Source organism: Megascapheus bottae, chromosome 9, assembly GCF_031878675.1.
Source record: "Megascapheus bottae isolate mThoBot1 chromosome 9, mThoBot2.hap1, whole genome shotgun sequence".
Classification (NCBI taxonomy): Eukaryota; Metazoa; Chordata; class Mammalia; order Rodentia; family Geomyidae; genus Megascapheus; species Megascapheus bottae.
The window spans coordinates 42,187,627-42,211,688 of record NC_143517.1 but is presented as its reverse complement, the minus strand read 5'-3'; the positions used below and the strand labels follow the sequence as shown (position 1 = coordinate 42,211,688).

The window sequence follows — 24,062 nt, the reverse complement described above, 5'->3', positions numbered from 1 at the left end:
CAGTGTACATGATGTTGGGGTAGGCCTCGTCCTGTGCCCTCCACTTAAAGGGAGGTCAATGTTCCTCACTTCACTTCCCTGCTCCTCACTTGACCTCTACCACCTCATGCCTTTTACTCCACAGAAATTGTTTAATGGTCTTAGATAACTTATCTGGCCTTTAGCATTGTCCCTGAATGACTACAACTGCTTCTCAATGTACAAATACCCCAAATTCAAGTCTTTTCTTTCCCAACTCTATATTCTCCCCCCTTTTTAAAAAAAATAAAAATCACTCCCTCACTTGTCCCAATAACTTCAGGTTAAAAGCCCAAATATAACATAAGATTGGAGTTTACCAACTTGCTAAAATCAAAATCCCCTTTTCATCTTGTGTGAAGGATATGAATCTTGCTTGTTGATTCTATCTTTGATTTGACTTTTACTACATTGGTCAATAATCTTGGTCTTCTCTGCCAGCCTCTTATTCCTCTTATTTTTCTAGGTCCATTTTACATTCCTTTTTCCACCTATACACATTAGCAATTCCTTAATTATCATGTCTGCCAGAAAAACTCCCAAACTCATACCCAAAGAGCCCTGGATTTCTCCATCTCCTAGGAGGGCTTTACCTGGATTTCATCAATTGCTCAGATGAAGACATTTCCAACTGGATATTTTTTAATTTGGTTCATGGCTCCAGAACTCTTTTTTGGTAAGCTTAACAGCCCCAAGTCACTTGGCATTGTCTTATCTCCCTTCAGTCATCAGCAGTAATTCACCTTTTTATGTCCCCCCCCTCCATTATGCTTTCTGAAACCTTGGCACTTTTAAATTGTTCTAAGAATCTACCTCACTGTTTTTACCAAGCCATCTACCTTTTTTCAGGCCCTTTCACTGATGAGGGAGTCATCTTTTAAAACCTACCTTGGGCTAGGAGTTTGGCCTAGTGGTAGAGTGCTTGCTCAGCATGCACCAAGACCCAGATTCAATACACAGAAAAAGTCAAAGGTGGTGCTGCGGCTCAAGTGGTAGAGCTCTAGGCTTGAGAAAGCCCAAGGACTGTGTCCAGGCCCTGAGTTTAAGCCCCAAGACTGGCAAAACAAAACAAAAACCCCCACAAAAACAAAAAAACTACCTTTAGTTGGGCCTGTAATCTCAGTCCTAGGGAGGCTGCCAGCAGGAGTGTGGCAAGCTCCACACTAGCCTGGCTAGTGTGTGACAGAGTTATAGTCAACATGGACTGAAACCCTGTGTTAAAATTAACAATAGTAATAAATTCCACATGCGCTGCTCAATCTGAGTTGCAAATTATAGAGAGGACTGGATCGGATTGCATAAGACATATGTGCTGGGTGCCAGTGGCTCACACCTGTAATCCTAGCTATTCTAGAAGTCGAAGCTGAGATCTGAGAATCACGGTTCAAGGCCAGCCGGAGCAGGAAAGTCCGCAAGACTCTTCAATTAAGTACCAGAAAACCGGAAGTAGCACTGTGGCTCAAGGGGTCGGGCGGTAGCCCCTGAGCTGAAGAGCTCAGGAACAGCGCCCAGACCTGGAGTTCAAGCCCCACGACCGACAAAAATAAAATGTAGCACAGATATCTATGATGTCTACAATATACACAACATATGCTATGTATTCTGGGTATATAAGATCTAGGTGATGAAAAATAAATGTTACTAGGTCACTACCTTAGACAAGTTTGCTATAGAGTAGAAAAATCAAAATGATTAGGACAGTGAGAAATGGTGAAGACTGGTTCTGCATAAACAGGAATTGGTGTGATGGCAGCAGTGCTTTTTAAAAGGATATAAAACCGCCATTCCTTAAAAAAAAAAAAAAAAAAGAAAAGAAAATTTCCTGCTTTACCATATTGCCCTCTAAGGCGGTCACAGCCTCTAGCCAGACGACCACACCGGATCGGTTCTTCCAGGCCACGGGAATTCACTTTCTTCGCGTCTAAAGAAGCTCTGCACCCCTCTGGGGTTAGACATCGCCCGGGAACTGCAGTTCCCAGGCGTCTACCCAGTCCTAGAGAAAATAACGACAGAGGCGCCACGGACCGCCCCTACCGAGCAGGTGTCCCCGGGCCCGGGGCCCGTCATCAGGGCGGCGACGGCAGGGAAGCGAGCCGTGTCCAGCTCGCAGAAGACTTGGACCGCCGTGGACGTTGAGCGCAGGCGCCTCAGGGGCGCGGGACCGGAGCCGCGCGGCAGCCCAGGACCCAGCCCTTACCCTCGCCCTGGTCCGCGCGGCCACCGTCCGCCCACCGTCAAACTGAGAACTGCTCGAGAGCGGGAAGCCTGTCGTCCGCCCGCACCTGCGAGGCCTGCCCCGCCCCGCCCCGGTCCTCTCCAGCCCGCCTCGCGGAGCTCCTTCCTCTTCCGCCCCTCCCATCTCCTGAAGCGGCAGCGGGCCCCGCCCAGCTCGCGCGGCTGCCGGGCCGGCTATGACGTAACTAGACCACGCCCCCTCACTATAAATACTGGCATCTCCGGCGCCGCCTTCCCACACTCTCTGGCTCGTCTCTCGGTTCTAACGTTTCCCTTTTTCTCTTCCGCCCTTTTCGGTTTCTCTGCCTCTTCTCATCCCTCTCTGCTGCTCTGCGGTGTGACGAGGCCCGAATCCTCTTCCCGCCCAGCCCGCGCCTTTCTCCTCACGTAGCTCCATTTCTCTCCGGCCGCCGCCGCCACTGTTGCTCAGCTGGTGTCGGTGCCGCGCTTTACCTCCCACGTCGTCCCCGCAGCCTATGGCCCAGGCCGCCTTGGGTATTTCTGCTCAAGGTAACCACATCCCTCTTTAAAAATTCCGCCGAAAAAGAGAAGACGCTTTACCCGACTCTTTGGGCCGTTATCTCACGTGAGTACCGGGCTGAGGGGCGCGGGAGGGGCGGGCCTCGGGCGGCCGGGAGCCTTCGCTGGGCCGCGCCGTCCTCGGAGCTCCCCGCAGCGGCCGGCCGCCGCGAACATGGCGGACGGCGGCGTGTGTGGCGGCTGTCGGTGCCTCGGGCGGTGGGGCTGGGGCAGCGGGCAGCGCCTCCGGGCCCGCAGGCGTCGGCTCGGCGGAGCCCGAGCCGCCGAGGTGTCGGCCCGGAGGCTGGGGCGCGCGCGGGGGGTCTGGTCGCCGGGGGCGGGGAGGGGGTCTTCGCCTCTGCGGGCGGCGTGCGGCCCCCACCCCTCTCCCGTGGTGCTTTGCTGTTTCCAGGGAGGGGGCCCGGCCGCGAGCCATGAGGGGCTGGGGTCCCGCAGCCCCGGCACGCGCGGCGCCGCCGCTTCGGGCTCGAGAGCCGGCGTGCGGGCACGCTGCGAGACGGGCTGCAGCTGCGGGTGCGCTGGGTATGAATGGAGCGGGGAGGACCTCGCGCCGGCCTCGGGTGACAGCTGGGAGGAAGCCGGATTCTTGGGGCAGCGGGAGCGCGGTCCCCCTCTGGCGGAGGAAAGTTGACCTCACTCGGGGCCAGGCGGCGGGGAAGCCCCCGTGTCAAGTAGCGACCAGGAAGCCTTCGGCCCCTTCTGGAAACCTCTTGGCTGGTGCTCCGCCCCTGCGGCGCTCCTGATTGGGCCAAGTCGCCTTCACTCACCTCAGTCACCTCCTGAAGTCTGAGGATTAGTCACCATGGCTTCGTTTTCTGGTCCGTACCGAGATTCCGAGGCCTAAAGAGGGAGTGGGATGGACCTGAGTGGCTTACTTATCAAGTACTGCCTTGGTTGTCAACAGTTAATGGGGGTGACCACTTTTAACCCCGAAGCAGTGAGTTTTATCCTCTTAAACAGTCGAGGAAACTCGATTCCTAGCCCCATGCTGTTTCAGCAGATTTAACTGAATTTTGTGGTTGCTCCTGGGTGGTTTCGTTTAAGCTCTTGTCCTGCTGGAGCAAAGGGCACTGAAGGGAGCGCCTTCCCTCTGTGTGATAAAGAAAAGGTTGTTGCGGCCTGTAGACCAACCCGGTTAGTCTACTAGAATTGTGGTTAGTGGTTGGCTGGTGAGACCCTCTCCCCTGTTATCTATTTGTCTTTCACACACATTATATTGTACACTGTAGGGGATATTTTCATCCATGCATATAATGTACTTTGATTAAAATCACTCTCTCATGTTGTCTTAATTTTTTATACATTTGAGAACATGAACATGCTAATATGAAAACACTCCCCGAGGAGTTTAAATAGGAAATATTTAACTGCTTAAATTATCACAGGTGATAAAGATAACTGAAATCAAATAATCAGTGTCATTTTCCCAAGAGGTTCTACTATGTAAGTAATCAAATACAAGGCTTTCCTCCATTATCCATATTGTCTATCCATCTTACTGTTCCATGTAAATTTGAGACATCATAATGCTTCACTTCTTAATACGTCATTAAAGCTCTGTATGCTTACAGATTTTTTAAATTACAAATCAAATTTACAAATCTTAAGTATGCCCCTTTGACGGGTCTTGACAAAAATAAACTTTCTGTTGTCACACACACCTACACCTGTAAACTTTGCACATCTGGGAAGGTGAGGCAAGAGAGAATTGGAAGCCAAGGCTGGGCTAAGCAAGACCTTGTCAAAAACCAAGAACAGACAAAACAAAACCAACCGCTGTGTAACCTAAACCTCTGTCAAGATATTGATCATTGCTAACATCCCAGATAGCTCTCTTTTGGTTGTTACTGTCTCCTGTTTCCCTCAGAATACTCCCTGATTTTTTAAAAACGCTAAGCAATAGAATATTCTCTTTGGTGCTATTTATCAGTCCATTGTATGAATACCTTGCCTGATTTTTGGAAAAAGGAGCTTTAGTTCAGAATATTTTGTTATTTCCCTGCAAGCATACTGGCTGACCTTATTAGCATCTTGCTAATATTTTGAATTTAACCAATTTCTCTTTAATGTCTTGTTTGTTTTTGTTTTTGTTTTTTTTTTTAATAACCAGTTCTGGGGCTTGAGCTCAGGGCCTAAGTACTGTCATTGGGCTTTTTCCTCAAAGCTAGCACTCTGCCACTTGAGCCACAGCACCCCTTCTGGCTTTTTCTATGTATGTAGTACCAAGGAATCAAACCCAGGTCTTGTGCATGCTAGGCAAGCACTCTACCACTAGGCCAAACTCCCGGCCCTAATGTCCTTTTTTTTAATGCCAGAATTTGTTCCATGGTACCACATTGTATTTAGTTATAATGTCTCTCACAGCCTCAGCCTTCTCTGCCAATTCCCCAGTCTTTCCTTGCTTTGCAAGGCCTTCACAGTCTTAGAAGTATAGTGTTGGCTGTATATCTAGTAGAATACCCTTCAATTGACTTCTAATTACTAGACTGAGGTTTTGAATTTTTTAGAAATAGTATCATGGAGAAACTTTAGAATAGTTGGTAAAGACCTTGTGTTCAGATAAAAGATAAATTTCAGTTACTTTCAAGTGTGACTGTAAAAGTTTCTTGTGTCTGACTAGTAGTGAACATTTTCAGTCCAGTTCTGTCCTTACTATTATTCTCTTGAAGTGATTAAATGAAGGAACTTGGTTGAAGTATTGTTCCTGATCTAGGGGATTTACACAAACCATTCAAAATGAGAATAATTTATCTACATTTTAATTTCATCTTTATGCTTTCTCTCTTCTCCCTTTCTCTCCCCTTCTCCCCACACCGTTCCCCTCTCCCTTTTTCTTCTCTCTCTCCCATCTCTTCCCTCTGTTCTTTCTCTCTCTCTTCTCTCTCGCTTATCTTGGTGCTTGAACTCAGGGGCTGGCCTAGATACTCTCTCAGCTTTTCTGTTCAAGGGCAGTGTGCTCTACCAATTCAGCTACATCTCTGTTTGCAGCTTTTTCCGAGATAAGAAAATCTCACAGGTTTTTCTTACCTGGCTGGCTTTGAACATCCATCCTCAGATCTCAGACTCCTGAGTAGATAGGATTGCATATGTAAGCCACTGGTACCAGCCTTCATTCTTTTATTTAGTAGTAAAAGTTGTGAGATGCCTCTGGCTCACTTAGCTGCTCAGGAGGCTGATATTTAAGGGTCATGGTTCAAAGCCAGCCAGCCAAAGCAAGTTGTCCACGCGACCCTTTTCTCCAATTAGAAAAGGCCCTGGTGGTTCAAGTGGTAGAGTACTAGCTTTGAGCAAAAGGAGCCCAGGGACAGCACCCTGGCCCAGAATTCAACCCCTAGGCTGACAGAAAGAAAAACAACAAAGATAAACCTTTCATCTATCCTGTATGTAACTGTCTTCCTCTACTCCTATTAGTATCTCTGTGACATTGTTTCTTTCACATTTAGGGGGACCTTAATACTTTAAGAATGAATGCTTTCACTTTAAAACATTCTTGAATGTCTAAAGTTTAATGCCCTGAATATTTCACAACACTGGGTTTTTGGGTTATTTGAAGCAACAAAACTTTAGAGCAGGATAATTATCCTACTTAGGATAATTGATGAATTGTTCCCAACACAAGTAGTCATTTTGTTTCTTATAAATCAGCAAGGTTTGGGAAGAATTAGAATGTTTCGAGAGTGATATGTTATTTGAAATCTGGGATCATAATCCTTATTGAACATTGCTATAAGTTACTTTTTTTATGTGTGCACACAGCACACAACTGGTCTTGTATGGGGACATGACTAGGGCTTGAACTCAGTACCTCCAGTACTCTCAGCTTTTTCTATTCATACCTAGTGCTCTACCATGCATCAGCCTTTTGCTGATTAATTGGAGAAAAGAATCTCATGGATTTGGGATTTGTCTGCCCAGACTGGCTTTAGCCTCCTGAGTAGGGTTGTAAGTGTGTGCCCACCAGCTCAATTGTTAGGTTTTGTTTGTTTTTGCCAGTCCTGGGCTTAAGCTCAGAGCTTAAGCACTCTCCTTGAACTTTTTCAAGGCTTTACCACTTGAACCTCAGTACCACTTCTGGCTTTTTTCTATGTATGTGGTACTGCAGAATCGAACTTGGGTCTTTGTGCATGCTAGGCAAGCACTCTACCACTAGACCAAACTCCCGCCTCAATTGTTAGTTTTTATTCATGACTCTTGAGTGTCTTTAGGAGTGGTCTGTTTTTTCCTCCTAGATGAAACATTTTACTTCCCTTAACTAGGGGTAGCACCTTGGTTCTGGTTGAGGTAATAATAGGATTTAGGTACAAGAGTAGGTTTGAATCCTACAAACTCTTTTATTTCTAGTTTTATATTTCTCACTACTCATAATTCCAGCAGATACTCTGGTTATAATACTGTAAAGCAATAATCATTGAATTTAAATAGAAATGTAGGTGTAGCTAAAGCCTGTAACTTTTTTTTAGTGTTACAATAGGAATTCTAAGCTTTATTAAAAACATTTTGTTTATTTCCTAAGTTGGTGAGGATACTTAGTTTCAAATGTTAGCCAGAATAACAAATTTCTGTTTTGGATGGCAAAAAAATAGAATTAGATGAAAGCTGGAAACCCTTAAGTATGTAGATAAAGTAGGTGACTGAAGTCACATTCTGTGAATTTTGTAGCACAGCAGTTAGAAATGTTACCCACATTAAAAAGGTAATGAGGGGAGGGGGATAATTGGTACTTCAGTAGTAGTAAATGTTTTGAAAACATTTTTTAGAATGACCTTAAACAAAAATACTATTTCCACAAAAAAATTGTATAAGTTCATCTTTAAGTTAGTCTAAATAAATCGCAGCCTAAGTTTTTAAACATAGAATTATAATTCTGCTTTGACTTCCTCTTAGGGCGAACTTTCTGACCAAGTATACAACTACCCAGAGGGCCTAGGAGAAGTGCTGTATAGAGAGCAGTTCGACTTCAACGCTGAGCCACCTTGGGAACCTAGCTGATGATAGGGGGGTTCCATCTCCTAACTTGTCCATGTAAGTATCTTCATGTTGGACCAGATCTTAATAAAACTGAAGTAAACAAAATTCTGTGTTGATAGTGTTGTTCAAAATTTGAAATTGTATATTTATGTCTTTATACCTCTGAAATAGTCTTCAGCCTGAAGATGTTGAAATGGAGTGCCTGCCTGACAAATACAAGGCCTGTCAATGGTTTCCCTCGTTTGTAATAATTAGTACAAACTTTGGGCTCTCCTAACAGAGGATTGCAATAGCTCAGAACCTAGATACATAAGGCCATACAGGATGAGGCTAAAGGACCTCCAGGATATGGAAAAAAGAACTATATAATATGTGATTGTTCTTAATGTAATATGTTATTTCTCATCTCTTTTGTTGTCTCGGTTATTCTCATTGTTACAGTATCTTACCTTGTTATCTGGTATATTGTATATATGTTTTGTTTATTTGAAATAGGAGAGGGAAAGGGGAAAAACAAGATGGGGGGTGGAGGGAGGGAAATGGGGACAAAAAACATGAGGAAGGTGTATCAATGTGTGTGAAAGTAATGCATCTTCTATCTGGTGAATATAATTGTAACCCCTCTATTAATTACAATAAAAATATGAGAAAAGCAAACAACAAAAAAATCCAATACAAGGCCTGAGTGTAGACCTCAGGACTGCAAAAAAATAAACCACATTTTAGAATAGAATCAAGTGTTAGCCTTGACTGTTTTATGCATTATTAGTAACTATAAGTATTGGGGTTTGAAAAAAAGTAAACAACTTGATTATTGATTGCTTCTAGAGATCAAACCTAGGAATCCTTATATGCTAAGCATATGCTCCTGTACTGCAACTTCATCACTCAGCTACAAAAGACTTTTTTTTTTTTTTTTGTGGGTCATGGGACTTGTACTCTGCCTGGATGCTGTCTCTGAGCTGAAGAGCTCAGGGCTACCACACTACCCTTGAGCCAAGCCCCACTTGCCATTTTCTAGAGGTTAATTAGAGATAAAAATCTCAGGTCCTGAGCCGGGAGTTTGGCTTAGTGGTAGAGGGCTTGCCTAGCATGCATGAAGACCCGGGTTCGACGCCTCGGTACCACATATGTAGAAAAAAGCCAGAAGTGGTGCTGTGGCTCAAGTGGTAGAGCCCTAACCTTGAGAAAAATCCAGGGACAGTGCTCAGGCCCTGAGCCCAAGCCCAGGACTGGCAAAAAAGAAAGAAAAAAAAAATCTCAGGTCCTTTTGTTCCAGGGCTGGCTTTGAAACTTGACTCTCAGATCTCAGCCTCCTGAGTAGCTAGGATAATAGGTGTGAGCCACAGTGCCCAGCTAAAAGACATTCTTAATAGAGCAAAAAAATAATCTGCTGTCATTTCACTCACTGAAGCTGTACATAGGAATGGGAAATGAAGGGTGAGTCTGAGGATTTTTTTTTTGTTTTTTTTTTCCCCAGTTAGGAACATATTGCCAGACTAAATATGATTCTTCAGGAGTTGATGTTTCCACCAGCTAAGTACTTTTAAAGAAATAACTGGTTCTTGTTAAAGGATTTGCTGAAAAATCCTTTCTTTGCCTCCCAGTAAGCCACTGTCCAAAAAACAATTTTCAAGGACAGTTTTTATGTACTTAATATTCTATGTATGGATTAACTTCAGAATTGTGCAAAATGTAATTTGTCAATAAGCTATTTGTGTTGCTAGGTTTTGTGGTTGATTTTTTTTTTTTAAATGCATTGCATGGGAACTTATTACTGTTTATTATGTTGAAACTTAGGTGTTTTTCAGTTGGCTAGAGACTTTGAGAGAATAGCATTAGAAAGTGGAGAATATCAATTGAATATTTCCTTAGTGTATGTCAGAGGAAATCCTTAAAATGAATTTGATGCTTAACTCAAAATGGAAGTTTAGGCTCATTTTTAAGATGTAAAGAGAAGAAAAAAACATATAAACAGGATTTCTTGGAAGTTCTACGACCTAGAACCCTGATGGAAGGCCCTCATAACCCTGTAATGTTCTCTTACCTGTGTAAATTTGACCAAATTACTTACTTGAGTCACAGCTACAACATATAGGTAGTCCTGAACAGGCACAGTGATTTTTCTTTTCTGGGTGTACTTTTGCTTGGCATATATTACAGTCTTGGATGAGGAATGCAAATCCTATCCATTAACAGGAATCATAATTTGCATTATTTCCCCAGCTGGTTTGTGTGCATATTATAGTAGTATTGCCACCATTTTTAAAACCATGTTATTTTCATTTAGTATTTTGTTTTTGTTTTTGTTGTTGTTGTTGTTCTCCTTTTTATTAAGTAGATTTGTTAGTTTTGCAGGGGAGTTTTCATTGTGACATTTCCATAGAATACCCCACTCAAACTCACTTCTCCCATTCAAACTCCTCTCTTCTCATCTCCCTTCTCCCCTTAATATATGCATATAAAGTATTCCCCTTTTATTGGCTACTCTCCCTGCTTCCTTTAGCACTTGCTTGTTTTACTTTACCCCATATAAAAAATTTTTTTTGTTGTATGTATTAAAATTAAAAAAGGATTCCACCATTGTATTTCACATTTGTGCATTGTAATTTAGTCGGATTCATTTTATTCTCTTTCCGTTGTCTCTTGTACTTTGAACATATCAAGTATTTCCTTCCAGTTTGGCTTGAAGATTCAAAATCTTTTGAGGTGGGGTTTGGTTGACATAGTCATTAGTAGAGTCTTAAGGTAGAAATAAGAACAAGTTTGGAGAGGTGTGATAACTCATGCCTGTAATCCTAGTTACTCAGGAGTCTGAGATCCAAAAATCTTGGTTCAAAGCCAGCCTGGGCACTCAAGAACAGATTTAACTTAGAAAATGAGAAGTGGGGCTGTGGCTCCAGGGCTAGGGCGGTAGCCTTGAGATGAAGAGCTCAGGGACAGTGTGCAGGCCTAGAGTTCAAGCCACAAGACCCACAAAAAAAAAAAAAGGAGCAAGTTTGATCTTTAGGCAGACAGATCCATAGTCAGAGGTAACCTTTTTAGTTAAGTCTTATGTATTTAATATTTCTAGTGGTTTTTCTCTTAGACATTTGAAATTGACATCAGTAAGGTGGTATGTTTATGAATGATATTAACCAAATTTGGAAAACATGTCTTCATAATAATACTGTTGGGTGCAAGAGGCTTGCACCTGTAATTCCTACTCACTCAGGAGCCTGAGATCTGAGAATAGTGGTTTGAAGCCAGTCCAAGCATGACTCCCTTTTGCTCTCTTGCAGGGCCTGGGCACTGTCCTTGAGCTTCTTTGACTCAACATGTACTAACACTTGAGCTGCCCCAGTGCCACTTGCAGCTTTTTCTGGGTAGTTAATTGGAGATGAGTCTCATGGACTTCCCTGCCTTGACTGGCTTTGAACCACCGTCCTCAGATCTCAGCTTCCTGAATAGATAGGATTACAGGCATAAGCCACAGGTGCCCGGCTTAGGCTCTTATCCCCAACAAACTACTCAGAAAAAGCTGTATGTGGCTCAGGTAATAGAATGCTACCCTTGATCAAAAGAAGCATAAGGAGGGGCCAAGAGCATGGCCTAGTGGTAGAGTGCATGCCTAGCATGCATGAAGCTCTGGGTTCCATTCCTTGGTACCACATACACAGAAAAAGCCAGAAGTGGTACTGTGCTCAAGTGGTAGAAGCACTAGACATGAGAAAGCCCAAGGATAGTGCCCAGGCCCTGAGTTCAACCCCCAGGAGCAATACGCAACACACGCAAGCATAATACTGTAGAAGTTAGAACGTGTATGTGTCTCCTCCTTTAGGGAGTGGGGGAGGGGGGAAATGGGAACAGATGACATACAAAAATCATCTATTAATTCTGATAGCCTGAGTGACTTATTTCAGGGGGTAGAGTGCTAACCTTGAGGTAGCCCAAGGACAGTTCCCAGGCCCTGAGTTCAGGCGCCAGAACTGGCAAAAAAAAAAACCTCTATTACTTGAAACTTTGATTTAAAGCTACAGTTTTAATCCTTTATTCATACAAGTCTGAAATCCAAAAAGCTCTTAAAAATACTTTTATTACTTCTCTGATAATGATCTAAACTAATTAGGAAAAAAACTTGACCTGAATCTATATTCCTTTAGGCTTTTTTTGTCCTATTCCATTTAGTATTAATGTTTCAAGATTTTTCTATAAAATATTGTGATTATAGATAAATAACAAAATAACAGAAGAGAACGTTAAATAATATGTACCCAAAGAGAGAGGAGAGAAGGAGAGAATAGCTTTAAAAATTGCCAAGAGCCGGGCACAGTGACTCATGCCTGTACTGTAATCGTAGCTATTCAGGAGGCTGAGATCTGAGGATCACGGTTCAAAGCCAGTCCAGGCACTAAAGTTGGAAAGACTCATCTCCAATTAACTACCAAAAAACTGGAAGTGGCACTGTGTATGTGAGTGGCTCAAGGGGTAGGGCGGTTGTAGCCTTGAGCTAAAGATTTAGCTCAGGGACAATGCCCAGGCCCAGAGTTCAGGTGACAGGAAGCATGTAGCTATAGGGACTGTTTGAATTAAGTAATACTCTAGCACCCCAGTAGAATTTATTGGCAGGTGAGTTGGACAAACAAATGCCATTAGCTGACTTTGTTTAGGTAGGGACATTAAAGCATTTTAAATATTTGTGTAACCGCTTATACATGATTTTAATAGGACCTGCCCTACCTAATTTTAACTAGGAAAGTGTTCTTTATGAATTTGCTAATATGATTTTTTCCTCACATTGTCAGAAACATGTTGATTGACGGGGGACAAAGGATTTGGTAATTTAAGTACTGTGATATAAGCAAGCTAAATAGAACATTAATAGTGGTTGGTTCTCTTGGATGAAAAATATGATTAAAATGAGTCAGGCACTAGTAGCTCATATATGGAATCCTAGCTATTCAGGATGCTTGAGATCTAAGGTTTAAAGTAAGCCCAGACAGAAGTCCATGAGGCTCTTAACTCCAGTTCACCACTGAAAAGCAGGAAGTGGAGCTTTGGCTTCAGAGGTGGAGCTCTAGTCTTGAAGGAAAAAGCTAAGAGACAGTGCTCAGATCCAGAGTTCAAACCCCAGTAGTGGCAAACATACATAACCATAATTAAGCATACTTCTATAATCCTAGCTATTTCAGAAGGCTGAATATAATGTTAACTACTCCAGGAGTCGGTGCTCTGAAGATTAAAGTTTTGTAGCTATCCCAGACAGACAAATCTGAAAGATACCTTCCATTAAGCAGTAAGAAGCCAGATATGAAGACATGGCTCAAGTGGCAAGAGTACCTGCTGTCAGTGAAAGAGCTGAGCAAAAGCATGAGTCTTGAGTTCAAGCTCCCCTTTCAGTACCCCCCCCAACCAAAAAACCCCTCAAATATTAAGTATTTTAAGTACACTGATCATACATAAAGCAATTATGCCTTTCTTATTATATATAAACATAAAGGAAATGAATAGCATATTGATATATAACAAATTATTTAAGGCAAGATATTTTTTTTTTCTCCCCAGAGAAATAGTACTTTTATTTGTTGCTATTTTAATTTTAAATGGATTCTTGGACTGGTGGGTCCTATCTTACCAGTTTGTTTGCCTTTATAGCGTACTGCTTTTGTCCCTAGTAGCTGTTCTAGAGCTACCGCCTTCACCATGGAGCTGTATGAGTGTTCCCAGTTCAAATTTGGGCTTCTTCAGCATTTTTACTTTCATAACAAAGACATCAATTTACTAACTACCTTTTCAAATCATTTGTCTTTCTCTGGTCATGATTTCCATCAGCTTCTGAATTTGGTAGAACTGTTGATGCTGAGCCTAAGAGGTCTTACATATCTGATGGTTACATTTTTTAAGTAAAACCAGTACAGACAAAGCATCAATATGAGCTTCAATCGTGGTCTGCCACTTTTTTTTTTTTTTGGTTGGTCAGGGGGCTTGAAACGGCCTGGTGCTGTGCCTGAGCTCTTCAGCTCAAGCCGCCCTACCCCTTGAGCCACAGTGCCACATTCCATTTTCTGATGATTAATTGGAGAAGAGAGCCTCAACTGTGAGTTCATTTTGTCTCTGGTGAGATTCATGGAAATAGTTCTTGCCCTGATCATTCTTAGTAGTTAGCTTGAATTTTCTAAAGGCAGTTTTATAATTCTGCAGATCAGCAAGACTCATCAAACATTCAGCCCTTGAGGTCATCAAATGTGATTTCCATGAGTCTTTGTGACTAGTGTGTTTTCCCAGTATTTATGTTGGACATGGCCAGTGCTTTCATATAATACAGTCTTTCTTAGAAAATGAGTCAACCACTTTCTTCTTGGCTCCTTCCTTTTGTAAAGTGCTTGTTCTTGCCAACTGCAAGGTGATGCTCACAGAGACAAAAGGGCAGGATATTCTTTCCTTGAGAAAATTTTTCCCTCTCTAGGAGGACCAGAAAGATTACAACAAATAGTGTAATTTTGGGGATAGTTCTTGGATTTATTAGAGGAGAGCTGGGCTGAGAGAACTACCAATTTGTGTTTAATCATACTTCATCCAGTTTGGTCTTGTTCAGGTTTTTTAATTTGAAGTATCCCTATACTCCTCCCTGAAGAAAAATACCATTGTGGTAAAGTATTGACAGATAAAGTCGAGGAAACACGGACGTTTTGTCCTTCTACTTCATTAGAGGGTCATCTTTTTTTTTTTTTTTTTTTCTTTTTTGCCAGTCCTGGGCTTGAGCTCAGGGCCTGAGCACTGTCCTTGGACTTTCTCAAGGCTAGAGCTCTACCACTTGAGCCACAGCACCACTTCGGGGGTTTTTTCTATGTGTGTGGTACTGAGGAATCAAACCCAGGTCTTCTTGCAGGCTAGGCAAGCACTCTACCACTAGGCTAGGCTCCAGGGATGACCCCAGGGTCATCTTTTTAAAGCAAATGTCTACTAACTGAAGCAGACATTTAATAACTATGCTTTTTTTTATTAAAGAATTTATTAACATTGATTTTTACATCATATTTCAAATGACATGTTTAACGAATGAGTGTTCAAGAAGGGAATCTCATAATCACTGGCACTTAGTTTTTAGAACATAATCAAAATTAGGCTAAGGGTTTGTATATCATAGATACATATTAGTTTATGTAGTACAACATTATGTCTATAGAGTCATAGGTTTTTATGTCTTTGTAGTTATATTTATATTTCCAATACCATGTCCATAGCATTGGATATGCAAATATTGATGGTCGTGGGGCTTCAACTTTGGGCCTGGGTGCTTCCCTGGCCTACCTCTGGAGCCACAGTGCCACTTCCAGTTTTCTGGAAATAAGAGTCTCACGGACTTTAGTGCCAGAGCTGGCTTTGAACCAAGGTCCTCAGATCTCAGCTTCCTGAGTAGCTAAGATTACAGCACCCAGCTCCATGATTTTCTTTGATCCAATGGTCTCTCTTCATGACATGAATAGAATGGATTTGTTGTATCCAATATACTGAGTTACAAGAAGTAGACTGCCCAAGCAGTACTAGCTTCTATAAGGTTTAAAACGCCTGTAATAAATGACTTGCAGAAGTAGAACAAACTCCAGTGACTTGTTCTCTTTTTTTTCCCCTTATATGTAGAACCCCATACTTCAAATATTTATTCTGGACTTTTATTTGCTGTTAAATTTTGTTACTTTTTGATCATTTACTATTTAGCTTTGTCAGCTTATAAACTGCGATTTGTTACCTTTGTTACTCATTGTTACCTCCAGTAGACTTTTGGAGGATTTTATTGTTTCTTTTGCCGGTCCCAAGGCTTGAACTCAGGCCCTGAGCACTGTCTCAATGCTAATGCTTTGCCACTTGAGCTACAAGACCGCTTCCAGCTTTTTTTCTATGTATGTGGTACCAAGGAATTGAACTTGGGCCTTTTTTTTCTTTTTTCTTTTTTTTTTTTTGCCAGTTCTGGGGCTTGAACTCAGGGCCTATGCACTGTCCTTGAGCTTTCCTCAAGACCTGCACTCTATGACTTGAGCTGCAGCACCACTTCCAGCTTTTTTGTGTGTGTATGTGGTACCAAGGGATTGAACCCAGGGCTTCGTGCATGGAAGGCAAGCACTCTGCCACTAGGCTACATTTCTGATCCTCAAACCTGGGTCTTTGTGCATGCTAGGCAAGCACTCTGCCATTCTGCCAAAGCTCCCCCAGCCCCTTGGCGGATGTTTTATTTAATCTGTGAGGTGTGTGGAAAACAATATTTTCTAAAACTGCTCTGTTCAGAATAGTAGCCATTTGATAGGTGGCTATTTCAGTTTAATAAATTAGAACTAAACTAAATAAAAATTAGAGTCTGGGGTTGTAGTTTTGTAGTAGACTGCTTGTGTTGACTAGGTGAAGCTGCCCTGATTTAGATTTCACCAGCTCTGGGTGGTGGGGTAGGCAGTGTTATTAGTCATACTGGGATTTGAACTCAGGGCTCTACACTTGCTAATTATTTGCCATTCTGTTTAAACCATGCTTTGTACCCTTTTTGCTGTGTTTTTGTTTTACCAGTCCTGGGCTTGAGCTCAGGGCTTTTTCTTGGACTTTGTCAAAGCTAGAGCTCTGCCACTTGAGTCTCAGCACCACCTCCAGCTTTTTTCTATGTATATGGTACCGAGGAATCTAACCAGGAATCTAACCCATGTCTTCATTCATGCTAGGCAAGCATTCTACCACTAGGCAAAACTCCCAGCCCTGGTTATTTTTTTAAATTATTATTATTGTTACTATTATTATTATTACTATTATTGTAGGTAATGGGGCTTGAACTCTGGGCCTGGGAGTTGTCCCTGAGTTCTTCAGCTCAAGGCTACCGTCCTGCCCCTTGAGCCACAGCCCCACTTTCACTATTCTAGTGATTAATTGGAAATAAAAGTCTCAGGGTTTTCAGTGCCCCGGCTGGCTTTGAACCGTGATCCTTAGATCTCAGCCTCCTGAATATCTGACTAAAGGCATGAGCCTCCTCACCTGACAGCTCTGGTTATTTTTGAGATAGTCTTAATTTGGGCTAGCCTTGTGAGGACCCTCCCAATCTCAGCTTTCTGAGTAGCTGGGGTTATAAGCATTGCTTGGATAAAACTTACTATTTTCACTTTTTAAAAAAGTCAGAAAGTTTACTACAACTACTATACAGCTTCCTGTTGCTTTTTTTTTAAGCTGTTTAAAACACTTTTGGGCTTCATCTGTAGTGCCAGAGATCATCCTTTGGAAGCCTTTTCTAGAGGGCTTCTGGCCAAGTCTAAAGTTACTCTGTGTGGTAAGTAACTTTTTTTGTTGTTGAAGGTAGGATGTAAAGGGGGCTTTGAAATCATTTTCTTTTTTTAAAGTTGTGAGTTAACTGCTGAGTCATCCTTTGCTTGTATAAAAGTAAAGATAGAAATGCATCATCAGAATAAGTGTACATTTCAAAATATTTTTCATTTCTAGTGAGTAAAAGTCCTGTTAGAAACAAGGTTAATTTATTGAGGTTGCATTTCCTGCTTAGGTGTTTCTGAAACAATACTCTCAACCGTTCAGCTCTCCCTGTTCTACTTCCAGGGAGGTCTTCACTTCAGAAACCCAAGACTCATATTCATCCAGCTTGGTGTCAAGTGGGCTGTTGCTGCCAGAATTATCTTGTGATTATTTGAGAGATGTGTCAGTTTCTTCTGAAGTACATTCAACTGTAGAAGCCTTTGTAGCAGGTGTGTAACAAGGCAAGTGCCCAGCTGCTGCAGCCACTACTCTTGGAGCTACCTTCCCAGTGAACATGAGGACCCCACTGCCTCATGAAAGGCTCCAGGGAGCATTGTGGTTCTTGGGAACCTTTGTTTCTTTTGGCAGCTCTTCATGGAAAACTTATCAAAAACACCAATATAAAGGTGTAAATGAGGAATGCTACATATTTTTTTAACAGCTGTGAGTCCAAAAAGAAATGATTAATGAACATAGTATTGTGGTCACAGAAACTCCTACTAGTGTTAATTCCAAGTCTCTTAGCTATATATCAACATGGTGTTTGGTTGTTTAAATAGCTTTGAAAGTGCTTGTGAATAGACACAGCTTCTTTGTAATTATAACAAACATTGGGGCTTTTATTAATAAATTTGCTAGGATTTAGATGAAATAGTCAAAGCCTAACAACATGACTATTTCAAGGTCCAACAGAGGCCCATTAGAGCTAGTAAATCAGGCTTATTTCTGATGTGTGTATATGTAAACCAGACTTTCAGGAATTACTGCCACCCATCATTTCTAGAAACCCATGTAATACTTTCTTTTGAGATCTCATTCTTAGTGGTGAAGATGGAAAGGTTTGTGGAACGGGGAGTTTGGCCTAGTGGTAGAGTGCTTGCCTAGCATGCAAAGACCTGAAGAAAAGAAAACGCAAGGGCCCATAAAGGCCCGAAGTTTGGCCTAGTGGTTGAGTGCTTGCCTAGCATGCCCGAAGACCCGGGTTTGATTCCTCAGTACCACATACATAGAAAGAAGCCAGAAGTGGTGCTGAGGCTCAAGAGGTAAAGCTCTAGCCTTGAGAAAGTCCAAGGACAGTGCTCAGGCCCTGAGCTCAAGCCCAGGACTGCCAAAAAAAAAACCAACAAAAAACGCAAGCAGAGGCTGGGAGCATGAATGCTTGCCTAGCATGCACAAAGCCTTGGATTCGATTCCTTGGTACCACATACACAAAAAAGGCTGGAGGTAGCGCTGTGGCTCAAGTGGTAGTAGCCTTGAGAGAGTCTCGGAGACAGTGCCCAGGCCCTGAGTTCAGGTTGCAGAACTGGCAAAAAAAAAAAAAAAAAAAATACAAGCAGAGATTTCTGGAGTTTTTTTTACTCCTCTCTAGCACTACTTTAGTGAAATAGACATATATAATAGTGAAGGGTGGGAAGGGTTCCAGGTAAGCCTACCTTTACTTGTCTCTCTTTGATTGTTGGAAATATTGGGTTTCCACATTGCATTTCGTTTGAGTTTGATGGCTCGAAATATCTTAGAAAATGTGTATCTAACTTTTAGCTCTTTTTTTTTTTTCCCCTCTGTCTTGGGCTTGAGCTCAGGGCCTGAGCACTGTCCTTGGGCTTTCTCAAGGCTAGAGCTCTACCACTTGAGCCTCAGCACCACTTCCAGCTTTTTTCTATGTATGTTGTACCAAGGAATTGAACAAGGGTCTTCATGCATGCTAGGCAAGCACTCTTCCACTAGGCCTAACTCTCAGCCCTGCTTTTAGCTCTTTTAATTCAATTTGTAGTTCAGGTTTACATTTGCATGTGGATTACTTGGGTATAAAGATTTTTAGCTGTCTTTAAAAAAAATTATGTAATACAAAGAATTCTATAAGTTAGGTGATGAGTAGAGTGCATCTTGAGCAAGTAATGTAACCCTTTGGAACAACTTTGTATGTGTCTGTGTCTCCTGGGGGCTTGAACTCAGTTTCTGGGCATTGGTCCCTGAACTTGTGTGGTCAAGGCTCTACCACTTGAGCCACAGCTTCACTTCTGGCTTTTTTGGTAGTGTAGTAGAGATAAGAGTCTTCATAGCCATGTTGGCTTCAAAGCGCAGTGCTCAGATCTCAGTCTCCTAAGTAGCTAGGATTACAGGTGTGAGTTACTGATACCTGGCTTCTTTCAGCTGCTTTAAGAATGTGGTATCTCATAGCACAAGCCTAGTATCCTAGCTATTCAGGAGGCTGAGATCTAAGGAGCAGGGGGTAAAGTGGGTATTTATTAGTACAGGACCATGTAAGCTGTCTAATTAGATACAAAATGAAAAAAATACAACATTAGGGTCTCTAAGAATAAACTTCTTAATAAATATAGGAGTTTATATCAGAGTCATTATTTGACTGTGGAGATAAAGTCCTGTTAAAGAGATCTGCATTGTATTTCCACAAAGAGAGAGTACTGTGTTTTATAGGGATGAAGTACAGGGGAGACGGGCTTTTTGTGTTTTGTTTGAACTCAGTGTGATCACAAGAGTTTTTTGAGGGGAAGAACTGGGCTGTCGGGGGCGGGGGGAGGGAGTCAGTGGGTCATGGGACTTGAACTCTGGGCCTGGATGCTGTCCCTGAGCTCTTCAGCTCAAAACCACTGCCCTATCTCTTGAGCCACAGCCCACTTCCTGTTTTCTATTTTCTAGTGATTAATTGGAGATAAGTCTCACGTTCTTTAGTGTTCTTTAGTGCTCACTTGCGCTGGCTTTGAACCACGATCCTCCTCAGATCTCAGTCTTCTGAGTAGCTATGATTGCAGGCACGAGCCACTGCACCCACCTGGCTACACAAGAGTTTTTTAAGCAGTTCCTGGCATACTCCTTACTATAAATGCCTTTTAGATTTAAGCTACTTAAACTGACTACTAAAACTAAGTGTAGTAAGTCAGAACTGAATCTAGTAGATTATTTAGATAGCCTGAAAATATTGGAAAGAATGTTTTTCCCTATGGTGGTATTGTGGAAAAACTGAAAAGGGCTGAGTGTGTGGCCTACTGGTAGAGTGCTTGGCTTGCCTAGCATGCATGAAGCTCTGGATTCCATTCCTTGGAATGGAAAAAAAAAAAAAAAAAGCCAGAAATGGTGCTGTGGCTCAGATGTTAGAGCACTAGCCTTGAGAAAGCTGGGGGACAGTGTTCAAGCCCCAGGACTGGGGGGGGGGGGGGATTCTTCTCTTCTGGAGCTACCAGAAGTCCTGATTTTAAAAGCAGACCTTTTGCATTTAGCAGCAGTGGTGGTCCACAGTCAATACCCAATCAATACCCAAGGTTTTTAAGTACGTGCTACATGTAGAATAGAATACATTTTAAAAGACTTATGAACTGAGATTAGGGTTTTTTAAAAGTAGGTTGCATTTCAAAGTAAATTTTATTTTAAGGTAAAGATGTGGTTTTGAGAAAGTCTTATATTTAGCCTGGGCTGGCCTCAAACTCGTAATCCTCCCTCAGTCTCCTTAGAGTTCTGGAATTGCACACATGGACCCCTATATCTCTCTCTGCCAGAGATTTTGATGATTTTTTTCATCTAGTTGATAAAATAAATGAAAACTGATGCTTTTAGAACAGTTAGTAGTACTAAACTTAACAGGAAGTTCCTCCCTTACTCCTTCTTAATATTTACCATGGCATATTTATCTTTTCAGGTGATTTTCTTTTTATTACTAAGTGCCTCATTCAGTATCTAAAATGATGATTATATTGCTTGAAATAAGTCTTTATTCTTACCCTGCAATGTACTTTGGGGGCACAAAATAACAATCTAGCTATTGCATTTAAGAATATTTAGTCATTTGGGCAAAGAGTTTGACCTAGTGGTAGAGTGCTTGCCTAACATGCACGAAGACCCAAGTTCAATTCCTTGGTACCACATACATAGAAAAAGCTGGCAGTGGTGCTGTGGCTTAAGTGGTAGAGCTCTAGCCTTGAGAAAGTCCAAGGACAGTGTTCAGGCTTTAAGTTCAAGGCCCAGAACTGACAAGAAAAATTAGTGATTTGACCTCTTTATGTATTAGGTCTCATACAAACAGACCTAAATCACCCCCCACCTCCATAATGTAAATATTTTCAACATTTTAGTATGATATAGATTTGGTGAATTGAACAGAATGTAATTGGTTTCTTGGGAATTAAACTGTTACTTGAATAAAATCCCTTGGTGCATTTAGTACACATTAAAGAAAAAAATGAAAAGTAAAAAAGGGATCTGTTTGGGGAACTTGGGAAAAGGTATCAGTGGAAGGGAGGAGGTAGCAAGAGGAGAGCCTAAATAACAGTGAATTTCCCACTTCCAAGAAGAGAGTAAATAAGAGAGGAGGAGAAGTAAATTTGATTGTAATACATTGTATGCGTTATGGAAATGTTAAAATGATAGTTCTCTCTTGCATAACTAATATAAGCTAATTGCTTTTTAATTTAGTAGCTAGTTCAGGACATACAGTACCTAGCTTATACCTAGTTTCCATGTATGTCGCTTTTTGCAATTCTGGCAGTTGATAGCTCAGTTTTAACTATTAGGCTTTTTAATTCCTATTGTATATGGTGTTTTTACAAGAACCACTTGTTGCAAATTGGTTTGACTATGTTGCCTGGACTGGTCTCAAACTCCTGGGTTCAAGTAGATCTCCTATCTCACATTTTCCTGGCTACTGGGACTGCAGGTAAACATTCAGCCAACAACAGTTTGAGGACTTAAGGGAAGTTTAGAGATGTCTACTTTACTAGAAGGAATAGCCCTTAATCAGGTCTCATTTCTGTTTCAGTAATAGTAAGCAGTAGATTGTCTCCTAAAGTCACTCTCACTTTCCATCACTCTGACTTTCCATCCTGACCCATTTCAACTCTTTTTTTTGTTTGTTTTTGGTTGGTCATGGACCTTAAACTCTGGGCGTGGGCACTGTCCCTAAGATCTTCAGTTCTGAGATCTTCAGCTCAAGGCTCCCACCCTGCCTCTTGAGCCACAGCCCCACTTCCAGTTTTCTAATGGTTAATTGGATTTTTTTTTTAATCAGTCCCAAGGCTTGAACTCAGGGCCTGAGCACTGCCCTTGGATTTTCTCAAGGTTAGAACTCTACCACTTGAACCACAGTACCACTTCTGGCTTTTTCTACGTATGTGATACCAAGGAATCAAACCCCGGTCTTGGGGCATGCTAGGCAAACACTCTAGGCTAACCTCCTGGCCCCATTTAGTGGTTAATTGGAGATAACAGTCTCAAGGACTTTAGTGCCTGGGGGGCTGGCTTTGAACCACAATCACCAGTAGCTAGGATTACAGGCATAAGCCACTACCCCCAGCTTCTGCTTCTTTTTTGTGTGTTTGTTTAGTCAGTTGGGGGGCTTGAACTCTGGTCCTGGCTATCCCTGTGCTTCTTCAGCTCTAGGTTACCGCTCTACCCGTTGAGCCACAGCGCCACTTCTGGTTTTCTTGTGGTTGAACCTCACTCCTCAAATCTGAGCCTCCTGAGTAGATAGGATTATAGGTGTGAGCCCCACTGGTGCCTGGCCTATTTCTGCTTCTTTGACTTAAAAATTTATGAGACAGGGACCAGGAGTTTGGCCTAGTGATAGAGTGCTTGCCTAGGATATACAAAGACCCACGTAAGATTCCTTGGTACCACATACATAAAAAAGCCAGAAGCTATGACTAAGTGGTAGAGTTGTAGCCTTGAGAAAGCCCAAGGACCGTGCTCAAGCCATAACCTTACTTCCGGCTATTTTTTACATGTGCTAGGTTAGCATTCTCCCACTAAGCCACATTCCCAGCCCTGAGCTTTTTTTAAAAAAAAAAATTCAGAGACATACTTTTGATGGATGAGGGTGGCTCATATAAGCCCACCTACTAGAATGCTGAGTTCCAGACAATTGAAGTTTGAGCCCAGCCTATGGTTGCAGGAGGGGGATCCATCAAAGTAGAATCAGCAAAAGCAAGGCTGGAGGCATGGCTCAAGTGGTATGGAACACAAACTGAGTAAGTTCAAAGTCCTGAGTTTTAACTACTGAAATAATACAGACTTTGATATAACTTCTATTTTGACAGTTTGTTGCATATTCTGAGGACCCAGACATAGGCTTGGTGGCCCGTCTCTTGTTTTTCCTGGTTTATGACTTTCGGCTTTGTGGAATACGGCTGAGATGAAAGGATTTATTGACGATGCAAACTACTCCGTTGGCCTGTTGGATGAAGGAACAAACCTTGGAAATGTTATTGATAACTATGTTTATGAACATTCCCTGGTAAGTGTGCCACCTCAGACATTACAAATTGAAACATCAGTGTGTTAATTAGCACCAAAGCCTGGTCCCTATGTGTTTTTCTTTCTATACCACATTTTTTTTTTTTTTGTCAGTCGAGGGACTTGAATTCTGGGCCTGGGCACTGTCGTTGAGCTCTCATCACAAGGCTACCACCCTACCTACAGCTTGAGCCACAACCTTACTTCCAGTTTTCTAGTGGCTAATTGAAGATAAAAGTCTCACAGACTTTTTAGTGCCCAGGCTGGCTTTGAACCACAATTCTCAAATGTCAGTCTCCTGAGTAGCTAGGATTACAGGCATGAGCCACCATGTCCGACTAGACCATGTTACTTTTAAAAAATCATTATAATAAAGATAATATACAGAGAGGAATTAAAAATGTCAAGGCTGGGAATGTGGTTTAGTGATAAAAGTGCTTGCCTAACATGTATGAAGCCCTGTGTTTAATTCCTCAGTACCACATAAACAGAAAAAAACAAGTGGTGCTGTGGCTCAAATGGTAGAGTGTTAGCCTTGAGCAAAAGAAGCTTAAGGACGGTGTCCAGGCCCTGAGTTCAAGCCC

General features: G+C 42.1%; 1 protein-coding gene across 4 annotated transcripts in view; it reads left to right on the top strand.

The window, feature by feature from the left end:
• Positions 1–2,467: 2,467 nt before the first annotated feature.
• Positions 2,468–24,062, top strand: part of Azin1 (antizyme inhibitor 1) — a 35,480-nt gene continuing 13,885 nt past the window's right edge. The window contains exons 1-4 of one of the 4 annotated variants that reach the window (XM_090339174.1): positions 2,469–2,839; positions 7,678–7,815; positions 17,323–17,468; positions 23,283–23,479. In XM_090339174.1, the coding sequence (XP_090195300.1) occupies positions 23,378–23,479 (102 nt within the window). In that variant the 5' untranslated portion in view covers positions 2,469–2,839; positions 7,678–7,815; positions 17,323–17,468; positions 23,283–23,377. Of the gene's footprint in view, positions 2,840–7,677; positions 7,816–17,322; positions 17,481–23,282; positions 23,480–24,062 lie in introns of all 4 variants that reach the window. The other 3 variants (XM_090339175.1, XM_090339176.1, XM_090339173.1) reach the window with 3 other exon arrangements.